A 21,833-nucleotide genomic window follows, 5' to 3' on the forward strand; every position below is an offset into this window, starting at 1 on the left:
GTGGGTGGAGGGGCTGTAGATGAGAGCAGTTTCCAGGCTGGGTGGGGCGCTAAACCCTGTCCCCTTCACAGACCATTCATTTAGTAGCTTTAAACATTTGGCATTTCCCCTTTGCATCACTGACCCCATAGAGCTTTTCTAGAGGCTAAACCACGCCTAAGTTTTCTCAATGAACAGATTTTAATGCTGAAACTGCCTGAAGGCGTTGCAAGAAAGTCCCTCACGTGCTACAGAAAAAAACCTCACAGGCCATGTCAAACATCACTATGGTAATCCTACGTGTATAGCTAGAAAACTAGGTGTGTCTGTAAAACAGCACCCAGTCAGCATTCTATAGATCAAATCATTTAATGCTAGAGTTTTATTATGTCCTATTTTTTGCCATATAATCAACAACAGATACTTATTGAGTGCATCTTATAAGTGACATCTCTGTCCTCTTGCAGCAATACAAAAAGGACGCTCCTGAAAGCTTCTGTTTACATCTGTGTTCAAAGATTAGAATGAGAAGTATTCCTTTAGTCCATCAGTTTGCACTAAGTTTAACTATTTATGCACATGCTATTTTGTTCCAAAGTTTGCTTGCCAACACACACCCACACACCCACACACACACAGATTAAGGAGGAAAGGAGGAGACAAAGGAGAAAAGCTAGCTGTTATCTATACGTGGAGGAAACTGCTGCTTAAAATCCAAGTAGCCTGTAACTACCATTAAACTATATAAAAGACTGTTATCAGGCATTCACGGTTTCCTTCATGTTTCCTTTGAAACATTATAATCAGAGGAAACTGTAAAATAAAGTAACAAAGCAGAGATTTGAATCTAAAAGTGACACCATAATAGGTTCTTCTCTGTTAGGCCCAGGAATTCTGGTAAAAATTTTTGTTAGTTAACCATGAGAATGACTTGTAATTATCTCTTGCCATCAGCGGCAGTTGTAACTAATTAGAGACAGAGCAAGCTAGGAGAGTCTCTGTTGTGGTAATGACCTGGGGTCTCATCTTGGGAGGTTTATATTTGATCAGTAAACATCCATTCTAGCCAGTGCTACTGGATATAGTAAACAGTTAACTTTCAGAGGCTTTTTAAGCTTCTCTGAAATCATATCCTGCTCATAATGGTTTTCCAAAAAAGGAATGCTGCAAGTTTAACATCTGTTTCTATGTAGCTCTTTCTCTTTACAAAACCATACTTCCACAAACATTACTTGTCTTTAAGCTGCTTGCTTCATATCCTAAGTGTTAGGTGTTGTTATTTTGACCACTTCACAGAGAAGAGTCAGAATTGTTTGAGCTGTTGTGCTCATGAGCACAGATGAAGGTTCGGACTCCTGTTTTTCCCATTGTCTCTTTGTAGGCCCTCTCCTGAGGTGCGTTGTTTTTGTTCATAAGCAGTGTAAACCCCTGGAAGTGCCGGGACCCTAGTTCTCTCTCCTGCACACACTTTTATGTTGCTTTACAGTCATTAGTTTTTTCCCAGCAGGAAGCAGGTCGGGCCCTGGATCATGAGACTCCTGGGAGAGCAGTGATGAGGAAGCATTTCCAGAAGGGGAAGACTTCAGCAGCGCAGCCTAGAGCTTCATTTGTATTAGTCGTGTCATCACCAAGAGGAGAATTATTAGTATTGAGTTTATTCTTTAGCTGGGGCATTGGGTTAGTTAGCCAGTTGGGAAATACCCAAATGAGAGACTCTGAATAGTAAAAATATGAAACATGGGTCTAAAAACGAACCGAGTGGGTCTTCAGTTCCAGTCACTTTGTTTCAAAGATGACTGCAGCTGACCATTGAACAACATGGACGTGAATGCAGGCTCAACCAACTCTAGATGGAAAACAGTATTTTTGATTAGCAGCTGGGGATCTGTGGATGCAGAGATTTGAAGGTATGCTTTGTTCTACTCCATTGTACAGAAGGGATTTGACCATCTTTGGTATGCACATGGGTCCTGGAAATGATTCCCAGAAGATACCAAGGGATGATTGGAAAGTAAAACATATTCAGACTTTTGAGCGCAGAGGGATTGACACCGCCAACCTCTGGGTTGTTCAAGGGTCAACTGCATCCCTCTGAGTTATTAACAAAGTACACGGAGCCTAGACAAGAGTCTAGCTGATACACTGACATGTACCAGCTGTGGGACCTCAGGGCTTTAGTCAGCTCCCCTGGGTGCAGTGTCCTTGTCTGTCTGTGGAGAGAATGGGGACTGGTTCTTTACAGACACTCAGGCTTTCTGGTTTACTCATCTCTGGAGGCTACCTCTCCTGCTTTTCACTGCTCTAAGCTTACCTTCCAAAGAGGGTCAGAGGCACAGAGAACACTCCATAAATGTTCATTGAATAAATGAATGAATATATAAAAATGAGGGGTGGTGATAGAAACATGAAAGGGAAGTGAGAAACTAGGATGTGATTTTTTAAATTATTGTCTATGGTAATAGTGTATGGACTATACTAGTGAAGATATTTTAATTTGGTAAAATATAATATATCCTTATTAAAGAAAAAATAGGAAAATACTGAAATAATCTTCCTTACCTATTGGATATATGTGAGAGACACTGAATCATAGTTTGCTCTTCCTGCTTTGTTTTCATAAACTAAATATTGGTTTGTTCTACATCATCATTGTGGAAACGGGTGTAGCTCTTCCTTAGAGACCAGGCAGCACCGGAGGGACAGAGTCTGTTATGACAGTCAGCTATATCATTGTTTCCTGTGATTGTGAAGGCCTATAGATTACAACCTAGTGAAAGACAATACAGATCTAAAATAATCACCACGTTGAGACAAACAGTTCTCCTCTCTTCTCTGTGCCCCTCACCCTCTTCCTTGGACATTGTGAGGAAAAGAATTTCAGAATTATGTACTCCATTGAGAATTTATTTTCATTGGATTAACAATAGTAATAATAACTACACACGAGTTTATTAGACACTTTGCTAAACAGTTAAATGTATTATTTCATTAATCTTCTTAACAAACTTCAAAAGAAAGGAATTATTACCATCTCTTTAAAAAAATGAAGAATCAGTGGCAGAGAGAGGTGGAGTATGTTTCAGAAGGCATACAGTTAGAACGTGGTGTGTTGGCATTTGAGCCCACGACATCTGGCCAGCTTCCAAGGCAGATGCCCACTCTTTCCCGGCAATATTGTCACACTGCTCCCTGCTGGTGTGTTGAAAGCTTGAAGTCACCCATGGTCTCATAGCCTGTGCAAGTGCCACAAGCCTTGGCTGGCTTTGAGGGTTGGCTGCATGCTCACTGGGTTTCCCCCTTCCCATCTCCCCCCTCCCATCTCCCAGGCCTGACTGCAGGCACCGTCTTTTCATTCCACTCTTATCTATAAGCCCTTTCTTCCTAAAGCTTGGAGATTTGTCAGAAGGTGATTAGTAACCTGTGGTAAATGCAGGTGCAGCCACCAAGCACTCAAATGAGGAGGCCCACATCTTAAAGGAGGAAAGAAAGGCATTTGCCCCGACTTTCACCTGGGTTTTACCTGCAGTGAACTGCAAGTCCAGTAGTCTCCACCAATCAGTGCCCTTGTTCTGACATGACCCTCTGTTCTTCACAGGCTCAAGGAGACCTCTACATCATGATGGTACACAGATGATGTTTTATATAGATGGTTATTTACACAGTAAAGTATATTGAATATAACAAAGCATACTGAAAATCAAATAGCAGGTTTCCGGCACAAAGAGCATTAAGAGAACGTTCTGTAGCAATAGGTAGCTGACCCTATCACAGAAATATGTCAGACATCTAACACTGGGGCTGGTGAATATGAGTCACTCTAAAGAGATGTCTCCACACCTCTGCCCATCAAGAGGGAGAGAGTTTCTTTGAGGAGTGTGAGGTTCTTTCGGTGGCACGTGCTACCTTTATGCTCAGGTTGTGCATCTGGGTAACACTGACTGACCCATTGGAGGGGAGCGCCTTCTGAAGGAATGACTGCAGTGAAGTGCAGCAGCCCACTCTGGTCCAGGACGTGATGCCAGTTTGAAGGCGATGGCAGTGCCAGCATCTGCTAGGTGGCAGACCTGCAGCTGGAAGAAGTCACTGGGCCTGGGACCACTTTAGTGGGGCCTCCCACACTCCACCCAGACCTCACAGGGAAGCACGGCTGATTATCTGGGGTCTGCCCAAGGGAACTAGATTCAGGATTTTGTTCATGGAGGAGGGAGGGCATCTATCCCATGCCCACTGGCAATCGGGCACAGAACTAGATGTAGCAAGTTGGTATAGCAACTAAGGATCTTGGAGTCCACTGAAAAGGTAGTCCTGGAGTGTGTGAAACCCTGCTTAAAGTCATTCAAATATTGCCATTCTAATTAGGCTTTTACTTTTAAAAGAAAGGCAATATTGTGGTTGGAAATGTTTCTTAATTTTTTCCTCATTAGCTTTTATATATTCAGTGACTAGGTTTACCTGTTTTCCTTTAGACATGTTGTTTTTCACATGTTTATATTTCAAATATTTTCCAAACTGTTTTTATCGGTTGTTTTGTTGGTATTGTGCCTCTTTTCTGTGATAAAACACGGAGTTGTTCGCAAGTGTAACTTCTGTCTCTCTCTGTCCTGTTCTCCCAGGAATTCTGTATAAAGACCTTGTTTGTCTCATTGAACTTGTCAACACAATTTATTTGAGCTATCACATTCCACTCTGCTTCCCTTATCGTTTTCCCACCCTGTATTACTGTGTTTTTGTAAAATGTGCCATTGTTAATATTTTTTAAATGTAAATTATTAGTCTCATTTTTTAAAAAGAAAACTTTTATTTGATCATATTTCCTCAAAGATATTAGAAAAAATATTCTTGGTTTTGAAGCCATCTGAGGTAGCACACATTTTATCTGGTAATAGACATTATATTGTATATCAAAGCCAATAAATATCTACCCTTGGTAACGTGTCTGAAGAAGAAATTTATCAGAACTATCACCATGTGGGATTCTCTTGTGCCTGTCCAAGCCGGGTCATACTAGGTAAAAAATAGATATTTATCAAATAAATGCTTTATTGTTTTCTATGTCATATGAATTATTTTTTTTAAATAGATTACTTAAAATTTCCCAGGTAACCTATGTTTTCCTTAAATTGGGATTTAGGTTCATTGTGCAAATAGAAAAAGTTTAACCCAGATGCTTAGCCATTTTAATGAGTTGTATATGATAGTTTTGACAAAGTTAAGGTGACAATGTAAGATTTGGGGGAGGGGAAGAAAACTGTCACATTACTTGTGTTGGTAGTTGCAGTCTGTTTATATTCTTGTCCTATTTATGTCTCTTCGTCTTCTGATTATGCTCATGGCACATAGATAGACAAGTACCACCTTGGAATTTCAGCCACCTCTTGGCATCTAGGTCCACCACGTGTTTACCGAGAAACCAGAATACCCACTGAGAAAATGAGCAGAAGCCACGCAATGTGGTTTCTTCATAAAGTCGTACACCCCAGAAAAATGTTTGTGAGAGTGTAAGGAGCACGAATTGTGTTCATTAAGGCTGTGTGGTGTACGGAGCCTGCTCATCGCCAGCTGAAGGACAGAGGCAAGAAAGGAGACTCTGATGGAGGGCATCAACCACATACTCCCTAATGATTTATTTCACTCTCTCTTATTTGGATCTTTGACAATTGAAACTTATTAAGTTCTAGTTTTTGTCTTGCCTTTGGACTTGCATGGAGTTTACCGTAATACCCTAAACCCAGTTGGTGCTAAGGACTTTTAAATAGTTCATCTTCTACAGTGTTTCTCAGGCTATGGGTGAGAGTCACTGAGGATTTCCTAAGGGCTTCCAGAGCTTTGGAATGTGACTGCTGGCTCACCTGAGTGGGGAGAGGTGTGCATGTGCGATGCAATGACTAATCCTTATAGAACCCGACTCATGAAGTGTTCTGCTAAGTACCCAAACCTAAATGTTCAAAACCTGATTTTGATGACAACAAAAGCAGCAAAGAAATTGACCTTTAGCCAGGTCCAATGTTAAGACAGCTTGCACTGAGTATGACAGTAAATGCAGAAGCATTTAGGCTGCTCCATGGAAAATGCTTTCTTTCAAGTTAATTTTAAATATTTTCTACTTTTTCAATCCATAATTCAGCCTTGCTTTAAATAGTTGGTTAACAAGTTATCAGGGGTGGTCATAGAGATAGGATTTGAAGAACTTCCTCACTTTTTAAGGCAAAGAAGTGATTCCAACATAATAGTATTAATAATAATAATAATAATAATAATAATAATATATTTTTACTATTCGTTTACCGTTTAGGCTCCTGTAGAACAGAAGCCTTCTGCTTATTTGCTGGGAATAGACCTCCTCCAGCCCACTCCCCTCAGCTGCCCCGTTCCTGGGCCTTTACATGCTGTGATTGCACAGAGCTCGTGCAATCTATTATAGGAGCTTCTCCCTATTTTTTGTCAGCTTCACTCTACTGTGCTATCAGCTGAAAAGTGGACCGTGTTATAGAAATTGTTTGAAACAAACAAATTACAGGTAGCCACATGACAAAACATGAGCCTTACTAATGATCAAAGAAATGCAAATCAACATCAACGAGAAGTTATTTTCACTTACTTAGTAATAAAACAAAAGATTGTAATAACCTGAGATGGGAAAGGTTCAGCAAGGCCAGCTGACCTCTGAACCACCTGAGGGAAGGTAAAGGGGAGTGGCTAATCTGAGGTTGGATTTGACAATGTGAATAACATAATGCCCCTGCTCTGCTACTCATTCCTTTTCTAAGGATTCATTCTAAGTAATAATCTGACATATGATTAGTGTTTGTGAACAATAATTTTCTCAAAGTGCTTTCGAATGTAATCTACATAGATATCCAACAGTAGTTAAGTAAATCATGGATTTATGATAGAATACAAATCCATTAAAATTATGCACTTGAGGAATTTTTCATTACATTGGAAGAAGTAAAACAGAGTGGCTAACTGAATGGGCTTTATGGTCGCACTCCTTGGGTTTGAATTCTTTCTCCCCTCTACTTACAAGTTGTGTGATTTGGGAGAATTGTTTAATCTCTCTGTGCCTCAGTTTCCTTATATATATATAAAAGGGAGAAATAATGGTGGTTATAGAGTTAATGAAAGAATTCATTTGGCATGCTTTGCAGAGTGCTTGACACAGCATAAATGCCCAATCAATGTTAAACAAATTAACTTTTGTGCCTCAGTTTTCTCCTTTGTAAAATATGAGTGAGAGTAGTCCTTCCTCAAAGGAGTGCTGGTGAAGCTTAAGTGAGTTTATGTCTACAACACACTTAGTATGAACCTAGCACATAGTAATAGCTAGGTAATTGTTGTTACTATAAGTGTTAAGAAATCTATATATATAAAGAGCCAGGGTTGTAACATCCAAAACAACCGAAGACTCCACCAAATGCCAGGCTGTGTGCACAGCAGGTGAGCGGCTGAACTGCTGACCTCTCGGGGAGAGAGAGAGAGAGAGGCAGGGCTGATCAGCAGTGACAGCAGCTGCTAGCAAGGCCCAGAGAGAGAAGTAGGGTGATCAGACCCTGCTTCTCTCTCCTGGCCTCACCAGCAACCAAGCCTCTCTCTCTCTCTCTCCCAGAGATCAGCAGTTCAGCCCGCTTACCAGCAGCCTGGGGTGGCTGCTGATCAGCCCCACCTCTATGTTCAGGCCCAGAGATAGACCCAGAGACGCTGACTGGCATAGAAATTGACCAATCAGAACCAAATCTGGGTGAATTGTGAGGAGCCAATAGCTGCCTAAGAGATGAAGCTTTTGATGCTGACTGGCATAGAAACTGACCAATCAGAACCTACTCTGGGTGAACTGAGAAGGCAGAACCTAAGGTGGGGGCTGAGGAGGGGTTTTAAGGGCAACAGCTGTTTGGTGTAAGATGTAAAGTGATTCAATTTTTAAATGAACAGTTTTGCAGTATAGTGCATATGGCTAGCTATCAGTCCAGATATAGGGATTATGTGTTTTTGTCTGCCAAGAGCATCTCCTCCTGCTGAAAAAAGGCTTCCTTTTCCATTTAAGCAATTCTATCCTTTATAATCTATCTATATTGCTAATTAGACTGGGTCCACCGGCCATCTTCCAGATGTCTGACTTCCTTCCGGACAAAGCCATGGTAGTGGGGGCCGAGGCAGAGGCAGTAAGGGGCAATCAGGCAGGCAGAGAGGTTAGGGGTGATCAGGCCACCAGGAGGGCAAGGTAGGGGTGATCAGGCTGGCATGCAGAGGGGTTAGGAATGATGAGGCAGGCAGGCAAAGAGGTTAGGGGCAATCAGGCTGGCAGGGAGACAAGTTAAGGGTGATCAGGCTGGCAGTTAGAGGGATTAATGGTGATTAGGCAGGCAGGCAGGCGAGTGGTTAGGAGCCAGTCATCCTGGATTGTGAGAGGGGTGTCCCAGTTTGGAGAGGTTGCAGGCCATGCTGAGGAACTCCCCTCCATGCACAAATTTCGTGCACCAGGCCACTAGTGTTCTCATAAACCAGGTGCCTACTAGAATACTAAGGCTATTTGAAAATCCACATTCTTGCCCACATACAGACTAGAAAATAACTGTCATATCAAAATAACTGACTCTTGATAGAACGGTTTTAAATAGTGTTTGGTAATTTACTTTTCCATATTTTTCCAAAATTTCAACAATTAATACACATTACTTTTATAATTTAAAAAGAAAACAAAATTTTAGAGTTGAAACTTTTTCTGCTTGACCTATGGTTAATCAAAATAATTGAGTGCCCCAAATTTCCTTTCAGTTAATGGTTTTTCTATATTAAAGTCCTAATTTCTGGTGGTTTGTAGGCAGTCACTTAATATTTCTGTAAGGTATAATTGTGTTCTGATTTTTTCTTCAGCTGCATTTGAACAGTGACCTTATTTTATTTATTTTTTAATCCTCACCCAAGGATATTTCCCCATTGATTTTTAGAGAGAGTGGGAGAGAGAGGGAAAGACAGAGAGAAATATTGATATGAGAGAAACATATCAAGTGGTTGCCTCCTACATGAGCCCTGACCAGGGCCAGGACCAGAGAGAGAGGAGCCTACAACCTAGATATGTGCCCTTGTTCGGCAGGCCAACACTCTATCCACTGAACCAAACCAGCTAGCGTTGAACAGTGATTTTAAACTTTGGATTCATTTGAGGAGATATTAAAATATAGTGGTCTTGGGCTCCTCAATAAACTGATTAGATCCAAATATAAGCGGGTGGGCCCTGGGCATTGACAGTTTTCAAAGGCTCACAAGGAAATTCTAATGTACAGCCAGGTGGTGAACAGCAACCTGGAGCTACGCTGGCATTTATACCAGATTGTGCTAACATTTTCTGCCTGGTAGATAGTTCTGCCCATGAACAGAGCCCCCTCTCAGTCTCAGAATCAGCCATGGAAGTATTTCTCACATGTCTGAAGGGAAGATTCCCTTGGAGTGCTTGTTAAAAATATTTGCTTGAAGCATCATCCTGTATACGAGAAAGTTGTGGGTCCAATTCCCTTTCAGGGCACATGCCTAGGTTGCAGATCTAATCCCTGGTCAGGGCGCATATGGGAGGCAACTGATAGATATTCTTTTTCCCATTGATGTTTCACTCGCCCCTGTCTTCTCTCTCTAAAAATCAATGAAAAACATATCCTCCAATAAGGATTTAAAAACACACACACAGCTGCCTGAATCCTAACCCATTGACTTCCAGAGGAAGAGACTTGGTAATGTATATCTTTACTGAGCCCACATGAAGGAAGTATGGGAACTGAGCTAGAGCCATGGTTCTGTATCAGCCACTCACTGGGAATCCCTGGGGAATCTGGGCAAATGCTGTTGCCTAGTCCCCTCAAACCTCCACCAATCTAATATGGTAGAGCTGGGATACTGCCTGAGCATCAGAAGCTTTGAAGTCCCTCCAGATTCTAACATACAGTCATGGTTGACAACCACAGGCAGTGATGATTCTCAGACTGGGATGCTGGGACCAGTCTGAGAATGAGCATCACCTGGGGCCCATTAGAAATGATCACTATGGTCCACATATAAGAGAGAGCATGTGAGGGTATAATGCTAATTTCACTTAGCATTATACCCTCAAAATTTATCCATGTTGTCCAAATTAAATATTTTATTTTTCTTTTATGGCCCAGTAGTATTCCAATGTTTCTATATACAAACAAGAGAAAACAAAAACCAACTCATAGATACAGAGACCACGTCTGTGGTTACCAGAAGAGAAGATGGTTGAGGGTGAGCCAAAGGTGGGAAGGGGATCAATCAATTATATGGCGATGGGTAGTGATTAAACTTTTGGAAGTGATAGCTTTGTAGTGTATATAGATGTCTAATTATAATGTTATATACCTGAAACTTAAATAATAATTAAAAATGTTCTTTATGGAGCCTCAGCAGGCCTGATAAATTAGAAACTGGGGATGGGACGCAGAAGCCTGGGCCTTAGTAACCCTCTCGGATTCCTGTTACACATTGAAGTTTAAGAACCACTGTGATAGGGTGGGGCTGTGAAAAGCAGATTCTCAGACTTGTTCACCCCGAACTCAGTGGTCTGGACTGAGCTGGGAAAGGACTCTCGGTGGCCCAAGACCACACTTGAGAATCAATGCCCTCAGGTTTAACCTTGTTCCCTTGGGCATTCAAAGTTATAAGGGCCTTGACATCTTTCAAGTATAACCAGTGTCCTAATGTCTGTGGGAAGCCTGTTGCTGCCATTCCTAGGCCCTTGGATGACAAAACATGTGACTGTCTTCCACCTATAATTAGTGGGATGTGTTTTCTTTAAAGTTGACAAGTACTCTAGTGGGGGACTATTTTTCAAAAGTTCTGTACTACATTTGACTTGGATCACTAGTCATGGAAGCAGTGTGTGTGTGTATGTCTTCCCTTGGTGTAACTTCTGTGCCTCTTATTTTATAGGTTTTCTCATCAACCCAGGCTGGTGTGGTCCTCTCAGCATCAAAGTGGTCACAACCATGCCTATTGGAGAAGAGGACAGGAAGTCGGTGGCGTGCTGGCTCCTAGAGACCGAGAAGACCTGCAGGTCAGAGGAGTGGCCCAAGCCCAAAGTCTGCCCATCCACACAAGAGAGGGTTCATGGGAAGTTGGAGGAAGGACAGAGAATGTGATGAAGAAGGTGATTTGGGAAGAAAAGCTGAGAATGGGAGGCCCTGACAAGTGGCAGAATGTAAACCTGGAAAGCTGGAACCAGACAAGGAAATTAGGAAGACAGATGTCTGATGGTGATGGGGAGAAACTGTTTCCCATTCTGTACCCATTCATGCGAGGAGAACAGGTGTTGAATTCTCAAAGTAAAGGGAAATCCCAGTCATTGCCTAGAGTTCTCTCCCCTAAGAGCCTGAGTTGCATGGAAATTCCGATAAGTGACGGGTATTTACCAGATGTTTCTAGAATGCCATTTTACCCAGATTGTGCACCAAATTTGGAATCCACAAGGAACCCTGAGAAGGGTGGCTCCTCTGCCCCCTTACTTTGGCCAAAATTTGGGAGACCCCTCAAGCCTCCCTCCTATGACTCCCACCAACACTCCAGGGCGGGAGTGGAAAACAGCGACCATCTGGACAGCCAACAGGCAGACCTGAGTGTTTCCTACAGGCAGGAGGTGGGCCTGTCTGACTCTGGTTTGGAGCCTCCACTGTACGTGCCTCCACCATCATATAAGTCACCACCCCAACACATCACAAACCCCTATGGGGAGGATGTGGCCCCGAGGCATGTGTATGATGGTCGCCATCATCCAATTGTGGAAGCTGCTGCCAGCTTTCAGTTTCCTTCAGGTTCCCTTGGGACTGGAAATGAGTTCTTAAAACAGCCCCATCCCATCACTGCTTATGACGGCTCTGTTCAGTATATTCCCTTTGATGATCCACGGATCCGACATATCAAACTGGCCCAACCCCAGGGTTTCTGTGACAAAACAAAGGTGAATGAGAAATTGTACAACCCTGGCCTAGTCTCTGCCCCAGAGCCAGCTCATAGAAGCATGCATCATGATGGTGCCATTTTAAACCCACAGAGCATCATGCCCGCATCAGAGAGAGAGAAAGGCCCTGCCCTTGCCGATCCCAGCCCTCCGTGGCTGTGGGGCCAGCTCCCCAGGGATGGAGAAAATGGTGGCTTTCCTGACCAGAGAGACCACTGTGTTATGAGAGGACAGTGGCCTGATGTGAGAGGCAGCCAACATGGACAAGCAGAAAGCCAAGCCTCCTCCCCAAACCCACAGGGAGAGAGTACCTGTGAAACCCAAACCATGCTCAAAAAGTTTGAAACTGGGATTAAGACCAAGAAAAGTTCAAAGAAAAAAATGAACGAGACGATATTTTGTTTGGTTTCTATCCCAGTGAAATCAGAATCACATCTGCCAGATATAGATACGAACAACAATGACTTAAAACAGAGTGCTGATAAGAAGCATGGGCTTGATAAGAGCCCAGCTCTGCAAGAACAAAGTCTGCTGAGCATGTCTTCCACAGACCTGGAGCTGCAAGCTCTCACAGGAAGCATGGCTGGGAGACCAGAGTTTGAAAAACAAGATCTGGGGGAACCAGAAGAAGACAAACAAACAGATGACCTCAGATTCATTCACCCCATGAAACACAGAGTACTCCAGTATTCTGGCTCATGGCCAGGGCACCAGTACAAAGATCAGCAAACACAAACCACTTTCACGGAAGAATCCAAAAGCCCGCAGCCCCTCCCTGCTAAGTCAGGAGGGCCACCTGATGCAGTGCTGGCTCCAAATTTTCTGGACCCTCCTGCCTCCGAAGCTCAGATGCACATGGCATTAGCTTCCAGTGACCAGAACCAGAAGCCAAATGTTCATCATCTAAAAGGTCAAGTGTCCCTCAACCCGTCTAGCTACAGTGCTTTTTCAAGGACTTCCTTACTCATAAACCAGGCCCCTATGCCAAAAGTGGGCCAGAGTCAGCCCTGCATGGATGACCATGGACGTGGACCCAGTCCGGTGCCCAGAGGCGAGGTGGTGAAGGGAGCAACCACAGGTCCATGCAATAATCAACAGCTGTTTGGTCAATTTCTTTTAAAGCCAGTTAACCGTCGTCCATGGGATTTGATAAGTCAGTTAGAAAGTTTTAATAAGGAGCTTCAGGAAGAGGAAGAGAGCAGTCAGAGCAGCAGTGGCAGTGAGAGCAGTGAGACAGGATGGCAGCCAGAAGGCTGCATACTCAGGAATCTGGGCTTCAGTAGAGAGAGCCAGGAAAGGAGAGGGAAGGAACCGCCAAGGGGGGTGGTGCCAGAGGAGCCTGTGTTTAGGTCGGGAAGAGTTAAGAGTAAGTCTGAGAGTTGGAGTGAGGAGCAGAAGCCTGCCACCTGCCACCAGGGTGCTCGTCCTCAGGGGTTGCGCCCCTGGCAGGTGGAGGACAGCAGAGGTGAAGCATTGTTGTCAACACAGGCAAGCTTGATTACAGAGAGGAGAAACCAAGAGGTCGGGAAAAGAATAAAGGAGCTAGCAGTCAGCCCGAGCCCTGTGAAAAGAATAACATCTTCTAGGTCACGTGACACTGTGGCCTCATCCGCTCCAGCTGAATTGAGAGAGCCCCAGGATGGGCAGGAGCTCTCCAAGGCTTTAAAGTCTGTGGAGCCCAGCCAAGCAGCCCCTCCCACGCCTGGTGGTGGGGAGGAGAGGAGCACGGTGGGCCCCCTCTCTCTTGCCAGCAAACCTTTCGGACTCTCTGTACCAGACTTGAGGTCCGTGGGTCTGACTCCAGCACAAGAGTGGAGTGCCAGTAAGTTAGATGGGTCTTCAGATGACAAGAGTGCAATAGAAATCCCCTCGAATGAGTCCCTTCAAACGAGGGCTGCGAGGATACTGGGCATCGAGGTGGCCGTGGAGTCCCTGTTGCCGGGCGCCAGGAGAACAAGACATAACCAGCCCTCTGAGCCTGATGGCAGTGCCCGAAGTTTGGTGTCCCCGAGGGAGGAACCAGTGTCCAGTCCAGCACAGCCAGATGGGCCCACAGTTTCCAATGATGCCTTTTATGGCAGGAGAAAGTGTGGCTGGACCAAAAGCCCTCTGTTCGTAGGGGAAAGGGACAGTGCCCCGCAGGCTCCAAGGACTTCTGAACACTCTGGTGTGGATAGGGTCGTCCCCAGCAAGGCCACTGACCCAGAGTCTCAGCCCAGTGACCTGGAGTCCTTCAATCACAAGGGCATGGGGACAGAACCACCCTTCAGGTCCACTTTGTTCCATTTTATAGAAAGGGCTCCAAGTGTGGCAGGCTCAGAAAAGAGGCTCCGAAGTACTTCCAAAGTGATTGAAAGTTTACAAGAGAAACTGGCTTCCCCCCCCAGGCGAGCCGACCCTGACCGCTTGATGAGGATGAAAGAGGTGAGCTCCATGTCTCGGATGAGGCGCCTGAGCTCCCGGAGCACTGACTCCGTGGAGGATGCTGAGGAACTGAAGGCTGAGAGGGGCCCAGGAGCTCAGCCAAGAGGCCTGGTGACTCTGACCACTGGGGACCTGGCCCGGAAGGTGGGACATGCATTTTCTGTCTCCAAGGGCACACTCTCACTGGAAGAAAATGGGCATCTGGCACCAGGAAGAGAGAAGAACTTGGATCGGGACTTCTGGTGCCCCGGTGAGGAGTCAGGCAAGTGGCGGGTGTTTGTTTTTTAATTCTCACAGGAGATATGTTTAGAGAGAGGAAGGGAGAGAGAAACAATGATGTGGGAGAGAAACACCCATGGAGGTGTCGCTTGGTTGCCTCCTATACACGCCCTGACCAGAGATAGAACCTGCAATCCTTTTGGTGCACAGGCTGATATTCCACCCAACTGAGTCACCCGGACAGAGCAGGCATTCAGTATTAATTTGGTATCCTCAGAGCATGAAAAACAGGTTGATGGATAATGAAAATTTTCATATTCAGAAAAGATCAAATTGACCCTGCAAATTATTATATCAGAAGATGTTACATTTTACAAAATATTATATAGAAGTTTCCTGAAAAATCAAGATCTTGTAGTATATTTTAAATGATTGTCTTTATAGAAATTACATAAGCTACTATATCAAATTATTCATATAAATAACATATTGGGCCCCTTACTGTGATGAGGTGAGTGAATAAAGTATTCTAACTTTGGTGCAGACACCTTGAAAATCTTGTAAGAGACCATAGCATTTGTGCTCTATACTCTCTCTTAAAATAATAGGCATTCACCCAGATAATCCTCACTGCTCTTTATTAACCTTATAAGAAAAGATATGCAGGTTGATTAAATAAACTACTGCCCCACATTTCACTTTCTAAATTCCTTGTCCTTCTTGCCATTTTTATCTGTTTTCACTACCACGCCATTTATGAAACATTAGTACACATAAATTAACAGTTTTCACTTTCTCAACACCCAACCCTAAAAGTCCACTTATTAACTCTGTTTCTTTAAAGGCCCCTAAGTTCTGATTTTGAAATCCCAGGTGACTCGGTTTGGGCAACAGCATCCTGCAGGCGTTCGGGCCTCTCCATCCTTTCACCTTAAGGTGTCTTTAGAGCCTTCTCTGTTTCATAAAGCCAGGGCAGGTCCCCAATGACAGTAACAGTGATTTTCCTCAAACACAATTTCATCATCTCAACTATGACACAAATAGTCCAGGAGAACCCTTGGCAATTCTGTTTCAGACACTTTTTTTCAGGGGCTTGGGGTAATCAATTATGTATTTTAAAATGATCAGATGAGTTGAGGTAGTTATCCAAAGGTCTACAGCATAGACCATAGACTGGGGGAAACTTAACTCATTAGTTCAGACTTTTTCACAGTAAGCTGAAACTGTGCCCCCTGATATAAGTGTTACCCCACTACCCTAGGATTCTAGTTTGACCTCCTGAGCCAGGTCCCTCCTTCCAGTTTGCCCCAATGGGGTGGTTCCCCAACCTGCTTCTCTTGTTTTCTATTTTGAAACCCCAGGATGTATTATTTGCTTATTTACTTTTCCATAAGGAGAGATGTCATCTAAATATCTCTCTTTTCAGAGTTCAAAATGTCAATATTTCTTTCAGCTTCCTTTTACTTGCTTTGAAATAGGTTTGAATTTTGTGGTGGTTCTTATTTATTTATTTTACCCATTTTCCCAACCACCCATCCCCTTTGTCAACCATCAGCTTGTTCTCTATATCTGTAGGACTGTTTCTATTTTGTTTTTAGTATTCATTTGTTTTTTTCTGTTGTTTTTAGATTCCACATGTAAATGAAATTATATGGTATTTGTCTTCCTCTATTGACTTATTTCACTTAGCATAATACCATCTAGGTCCATCCATACTGTCATAGTGGCAATATTTCATTCTTTTTTATTGTTGAGTAATGTTCCATTGTATATATGTACCTCAACTTTTTTATCCATTTATCTATTATTGGTTGCTTCTGTATCTTAGCTACTATAAACAATACTGCAGTAAACATAGGGTTGCACATATCTTTTTAAATTAGTGTTTTTGTTTTCTTTGGATAAATACTCAGAAGTGGAATTGTTGGGTCATTTGGCAGCTCTAATTTTAATTTTTTTAAGAGCCTCCATACTGTTTTCCACAGTGGCTACCATAATTTACAATTCCACCAACAGTGCACAAGCATTCCCTTTTCTCCACATCTTTGCCAGCACTTATTGTTCATTGACTTTTTTTTTTTTAATGACAATCATTCTAACAGGTGTGAAATGATATCTGGTTTTAATTTGCATTACCTTAATGATTAGTGATGTTGAGCATCTTTTCATATGTCTGTTGGCTATTTATATGATCTCATTGAAAAAGTGTCTGTTAGGTCCTCTGCACATTATTTAGTTAGATTTTTAATTTTTTTTGGAGTTAAGTTGTTTGAGTTCCTTATATATTTTGGATACTAACCTCCTGTCAAATGTATCATTTGTGAATATGTTCTCCCATTTACTAGGTTGCCTTTTCCTCTTGGTGATGGTTTCCTTTGCTATGCAAAGCTTTTTAGTTTAATATAGTTTAATGTGTTTACTCTTTTTTTTGTTACCCTTGCCCAAGGAGATATGTCAGAAAAAAAATATTACTAAGAGAAATGTCACAGAGTTTACTGCCTGTTTTCTTTCTTTAAAAAAAAAAAAAAAATATTAGTATTATTATTATTGTTGTTATTTTTTTACAGAGAGGAAGGGAGAGAGATAGTTAGAAACATCGATGAGAGAGAAACATTGATCAGCTGCCTCCTGCACACTCCCTACCAGGGATTTGCCCACAACCAAGGTACATGCCCTTAACCGGAATCAAACCTGGGATCCTTGAGTCCGCAGGCCAACTCTCTATCCACTGAGCCAAACCGGTTAGGGCACTGCTGTTTTCTTATAAGAGTTTTATGACTTCAATTCTTATATTTAAGTATTTAAATAATTTTTACTTTTTGTATATGGTGTTTTGTGTTGTTGTTTTTTTTTTTTTTTTTGTATACGGTGTTATTTTTGCATGTCTCTGTAAGACTGTCATAACCCCCTTATGTATCTTTGCCTTCTTTGTCATAGATTAATTAACCATATAAGCAAGGATAAAATCCAAGAATTTAAAAGTAGATGGAAAAGATCACTTGTTTCAGTTAGAAGAATCCAAATATTTTTGTCAAACAAAAAAATCTACTTGGCACTTTTTAAATTTTTCCAGAAATGTAGTATGATTCTTATGAGTGTTAGCCAATGTTGTTCTGTGCCTTATGCAAAATACCACATTATTGAAATAGCTGATTTGTCATGGCCTTCTTTAACCATCTCATTTGACAAATTTGGTCTTTGCTGAGGACAAGAGCCTTTGACACTATGGTGGAAAATTGTTACATGACCCATTTTGTGAGCTGTGGGGATTTATTAGGCCTCAGCATAATTCCTCCTCTCCCGTTCCCCCAAAATATGCCCACTCATGTTTAAGTGCTAGTTAAAAAGACATTGTAGCCTTTTAAGATGAGTTTCTTTATCTGTAAAGTTAGGATGATTTTATCAGTCCTACCTCATCCTGAGAATTATAAGGACTTTAAAAGAAGACAAATCCTATTGAAATAAAACATTAGTTTGTAAAGATTTCTATGTCTCAGTCCATGACCACATATTACAGGTAGTATTTTATAACATAAAATTTCTAGTTTCAATAAAGCACTCCCTCAATATTAGTTTACCATTTGACATATGAATTGGGATGGGATAGGTATCTGGAAATACTTAGATAATGCCAGTTTTAATTTTATTCAGCCATTAAAAACACCTCCCCTGTGGCCTTATTTTTTTTTTTAACCATAGTTACTAACAAGTAGAATTATTTTTTTTTCTCTTCTGATGCATTTGTTAATGTATAATAAAATGACCCAAAATTTGAAGGCAGAGAGCTACTTATGATGACAGACAGCTACCCCAGGCATTCTTAAGTAATTGCATATCAGGACACTTCTAGGGAAGATTTCTTACATGTGCAGTGGCCCAGGTGAAACTCCATTGGCCTTTCATGTGATGGCCATCAGGGCCATCAGGCCTCAGAATTCAAATTAGTTCTTTGGATAGATCATATGACTGAGTTAATAAAAATTTTCACAAATGTTAAATTTTCTCTTCAGTGTTGCTTTACAAATTAGAATAAAGCTTTGTTGCTGGTAAACTTGGACTTTGTTTTACTTTTGCTAAATTTGATTTTATTATTCATTCATTTTAATCTTAAGTGGAGGCTCACTAATTGATTCTAGGTAGGGGTGTCGAACTCAATCAGAGAAGGGGCCAAAATCTAAAATCCAGGCTAAATCGCGGGCCGAATGGTTTACTGAACAGTCATAAACTGACAATGTCATGAACTGACAGCGGAGTGCAGTGATGACAGCGCGGTGCGGGCCACATTGCAAGGCCTGGCGGGCTGGATTTGGCCCGCGGGCCTTGTGTTTGACACATGTGTTCTAGAGAAAGGGAAAAGGAGAGAGAGACCAAGAGAGAAGCATCATTGTGAGAGAGAAACATCAATTGGCTGCCTCTGGTATATACCCAGAAGGGGACTGAACCTGAAACCTAGGTATGTGCCTTGACTGGGAATTGAGCCTAAAACCTTTCAGTGCATGGCTTGACGCTCCAACCAATTGAACCACATTGGGCAGGGCTTGCTAAGTTTTATTTTGAATACAAGACTCCTCATTTCTATCCCCACTCCACCCCTGCCTCCATCACCCCAATGTATCAGAACCACTTCACTGTTCTTGAATGCACAGCCCACTCAAATTTAAATTTTGTTATGGAATTTCAAAATAAGATATCCATGTTTATGTATAAGTGCTCCACACTGCCTTCCAGAATTTTATTTATCTATGTGGCATTGTAGTACCTATCATCATAAAGTGTCTTTCTCTCAGTTTAAAGATGGGCATTTCAGCTAACATCTTTTCAGTGGGCTTTTTGGGCTCTGGTTAAGAAATCAACAGCTCAAAACTAAATCAAGGAACAGAATGCTATCTCCATTGGATGGATTATGTTCCAATTCAGAATGTAATCCCAGGCACTGATAGTGTGCCATTAACTTCCATATATTCTCTTAATGCGCGTGTGGAGGAGAGACTGCCTATGGGCTGCAGTGAGGAAAATCTGGGAAGGTTTCGTGATGCCACATAATGATATTAGAAGGCTAGACCGTAGCACATCTTTAAGGGGGTGGTCATATGTGAAATATCCATTGGGGCAGGTTTAGTGACTTCTCTTCATCTAAATATTACCCACAGGAGCCAGGATTCCAGCTCCTCAGAGAACTTCTCTGTTCTCTAGGCCTGGCTGGTGGTGTGGTAACTCTATCACATGTGGTTCTGAGCACCTGAATGTGGCTCATCCCAACTGAGATAGGCCATACATGCAAAATACACACCACAGCCCAAAGTTTAGTACAAAAACAATTTAAAATTTCTCAGCTTTTATATCAATTACCTGTTTAAATGGTAGTTTGGCTCTATTTGGTGAAATAAAATATAGCATTAAAATTCATTTCCCCTGTTTCTTTTTATTTGGTTTAACGTGCCTACTAAAAAATGTAAAATAATATATGTGGCTCATTTTTAATGGACCCAGATGCTACATGACCTGAGGAAGGAGCCCATGTTCTTCAGAATTCTCTTCCCACTCTGTCTTTTGGCTCCTAACTTCTACAGTGGGGCCCTGGAGGGCAGGCATGTTCTGTGGAGGTGCCCCAAGTACCTGGCCCTGAGGGGCTGGTCAGGACCCATGCCTGTGTGATGTGAGGCCTCCCAGATGCTCAGCCTCGTCCCCACCCCTCCCCAGCCCGCAGTGCACCCTTTCCAGAGTCACCACGCGAGACAGCCCACCTCATTCTCTCTCTTTTTTTTTAATCAATAAAATATATTTATTTATTTTTTATTTATTTTTTAATAAATTTTTATTGTTCATATTATTACAAGTGTTCCTTTCCGCCCCCCTTCCCACCGCACCCTCTGCCCTTTCCCCACCCCCCCATTGTCCTCATCCATAGGTGCACATTTTATGTTCAGTCTCTTCCCACATCCCCCTCTCCCCTTTTCCCCAAGAATCATTAGTTCACTCCCCACCTCATTCTCATTGGAGAAGACCTCTTTGCTCACAGGCGGTCCCTGTCAGAGTCAGTTCATGGTGAGGCTGGTGCAGAGCAAAAGTGGTGCTCCGCTGTTAACATCCTCTCATCCCACTGGGTGGTGTTCTGGGTGAGGAATCAAAAGGCACTGGCTCTTGGGACTGCACTGGCTTTAGTCTGATGGGCACTTAGTACAGTGAATCACTTTTGAAGAAGAGAAAACTCCTCTTCCCAAATGCACAGACTGCCCTATTGGTTTATAGAGTCCGAGTCAGAGTGCTCTAAATGCTGCCTCGGTTGTCACAGTTGTAGCTTCTCGCAGTAAATATATTGTAGTTAAGTTGTGCAGGTGCAAGGAGGATGTGCTACTGGAGATACTGGAATCTGTGTGGTCTCATAATTCAGTTGTCTAGATGACTTGAGAAGTGATTGTTTGTAATACTTTTTATAACTATCAAATTGTACCATCCTTCCAGAGTTCTTATGTATTCTCTCCTAAAAAGTTAGAAAACCTTTGAGCTGCTGTGGCAGGAGTTTCTGGCCATAGGAGGAAGATGTGTGGGCTTCAGGTTTGCCTGCACCTAGAGATCTGTGACTCCCAAGTGGTCCCTGGCTTTAGTCTGATGGGCACTTAGTGCAGTGAATCACGTTTGAAGTCAGCAACACCGGCTGCAGTGCTGAGGGCAGGTTAGGGCTGCTGTTTGCTGGTTTTTTGTTTTTGTTTTGTTTTTTAAAATACATTTTATTGATTTTTTTTACAGGGAGGAAGGGAAAGGATAGAGAGTTAGAAACATCGATGAGAGAGAAACATCGATCAGTTGCCTCTTCCACACACACTACTGGGGATGTGCCCGCAACCAAGGTACATGCCCTTGACAGGAATCAAACCCAGGACCCTTCAGTCTGTAGGCTGACACTATCCATTGAGCCAAACTGGTCAGGGCTGTTTGCTGTTTTTTTGTGGGGTGTCCCGTCTGGGAAATCTAGGACATCTGACCCCATTTGGGATTTTCCAGTGTGGGCCACAGAATGGATCCGTTGGCGGCCCAGACTCATACCTAGGTGTGGAAAGGCCCAGAAGATTTATGCTAACTGGCCTGTTTCCAGCCCTGGGCTGGCTGGTGGCAGTCAGAGGCAGGAGGCCAAACAGTCCGGATTTCAGAGTCCTCAAGCTTTCTGGTGACAGCATTCAGTCATAGAGATGCACACAGCAAAGCAAACTGATTAGAATTGTGATTTACCAAAACATGTAAACAATCCTTCGTA

General features: G+C 42.7%; 1 protein-coding gene across 7 annotated transcripts in view; it reads left to right on the top strand.

Moving 5' to 3' along the window:
* JCAD (junctional cadherin 5 associated) overlaps positions 1–21,833 on the top strand; it is a 63,785-nt gene that overhangs the window by 36,514 nt on the left and 5,438 nt on the right. For 6 of the 7 annotated variants that reach the window (XM_084875586.1, XM_084875582.1, XM_084875583.1 and 3 more), the window contains one exon: positions 10,915–14,624. In XM_084875586.1, coding sequence (XP_084731712.1) covers positions 10,915–14,624 — 3,710 coding nt within the window. The remainder of the gene's footprint in view (positions 1–10,914; positions 14,625–21,833) is intronic. The other variant, XM_084875587.1, reaches the window with a different exon arrangement.

This window comes from Pipistrellus hanaki, assembly GCF_964339955.1.
Source record: "Pipistrellus hanaki genome assembly, chromosome: 1".
NCBI classification, from domain to species: domain Eukaryota; kingdom Metazoa; phylum Chordata; class Mammalia; order Chiroptera; family Vespertilionidae; genus Pipistrellus; species Pipistrellus hanaki.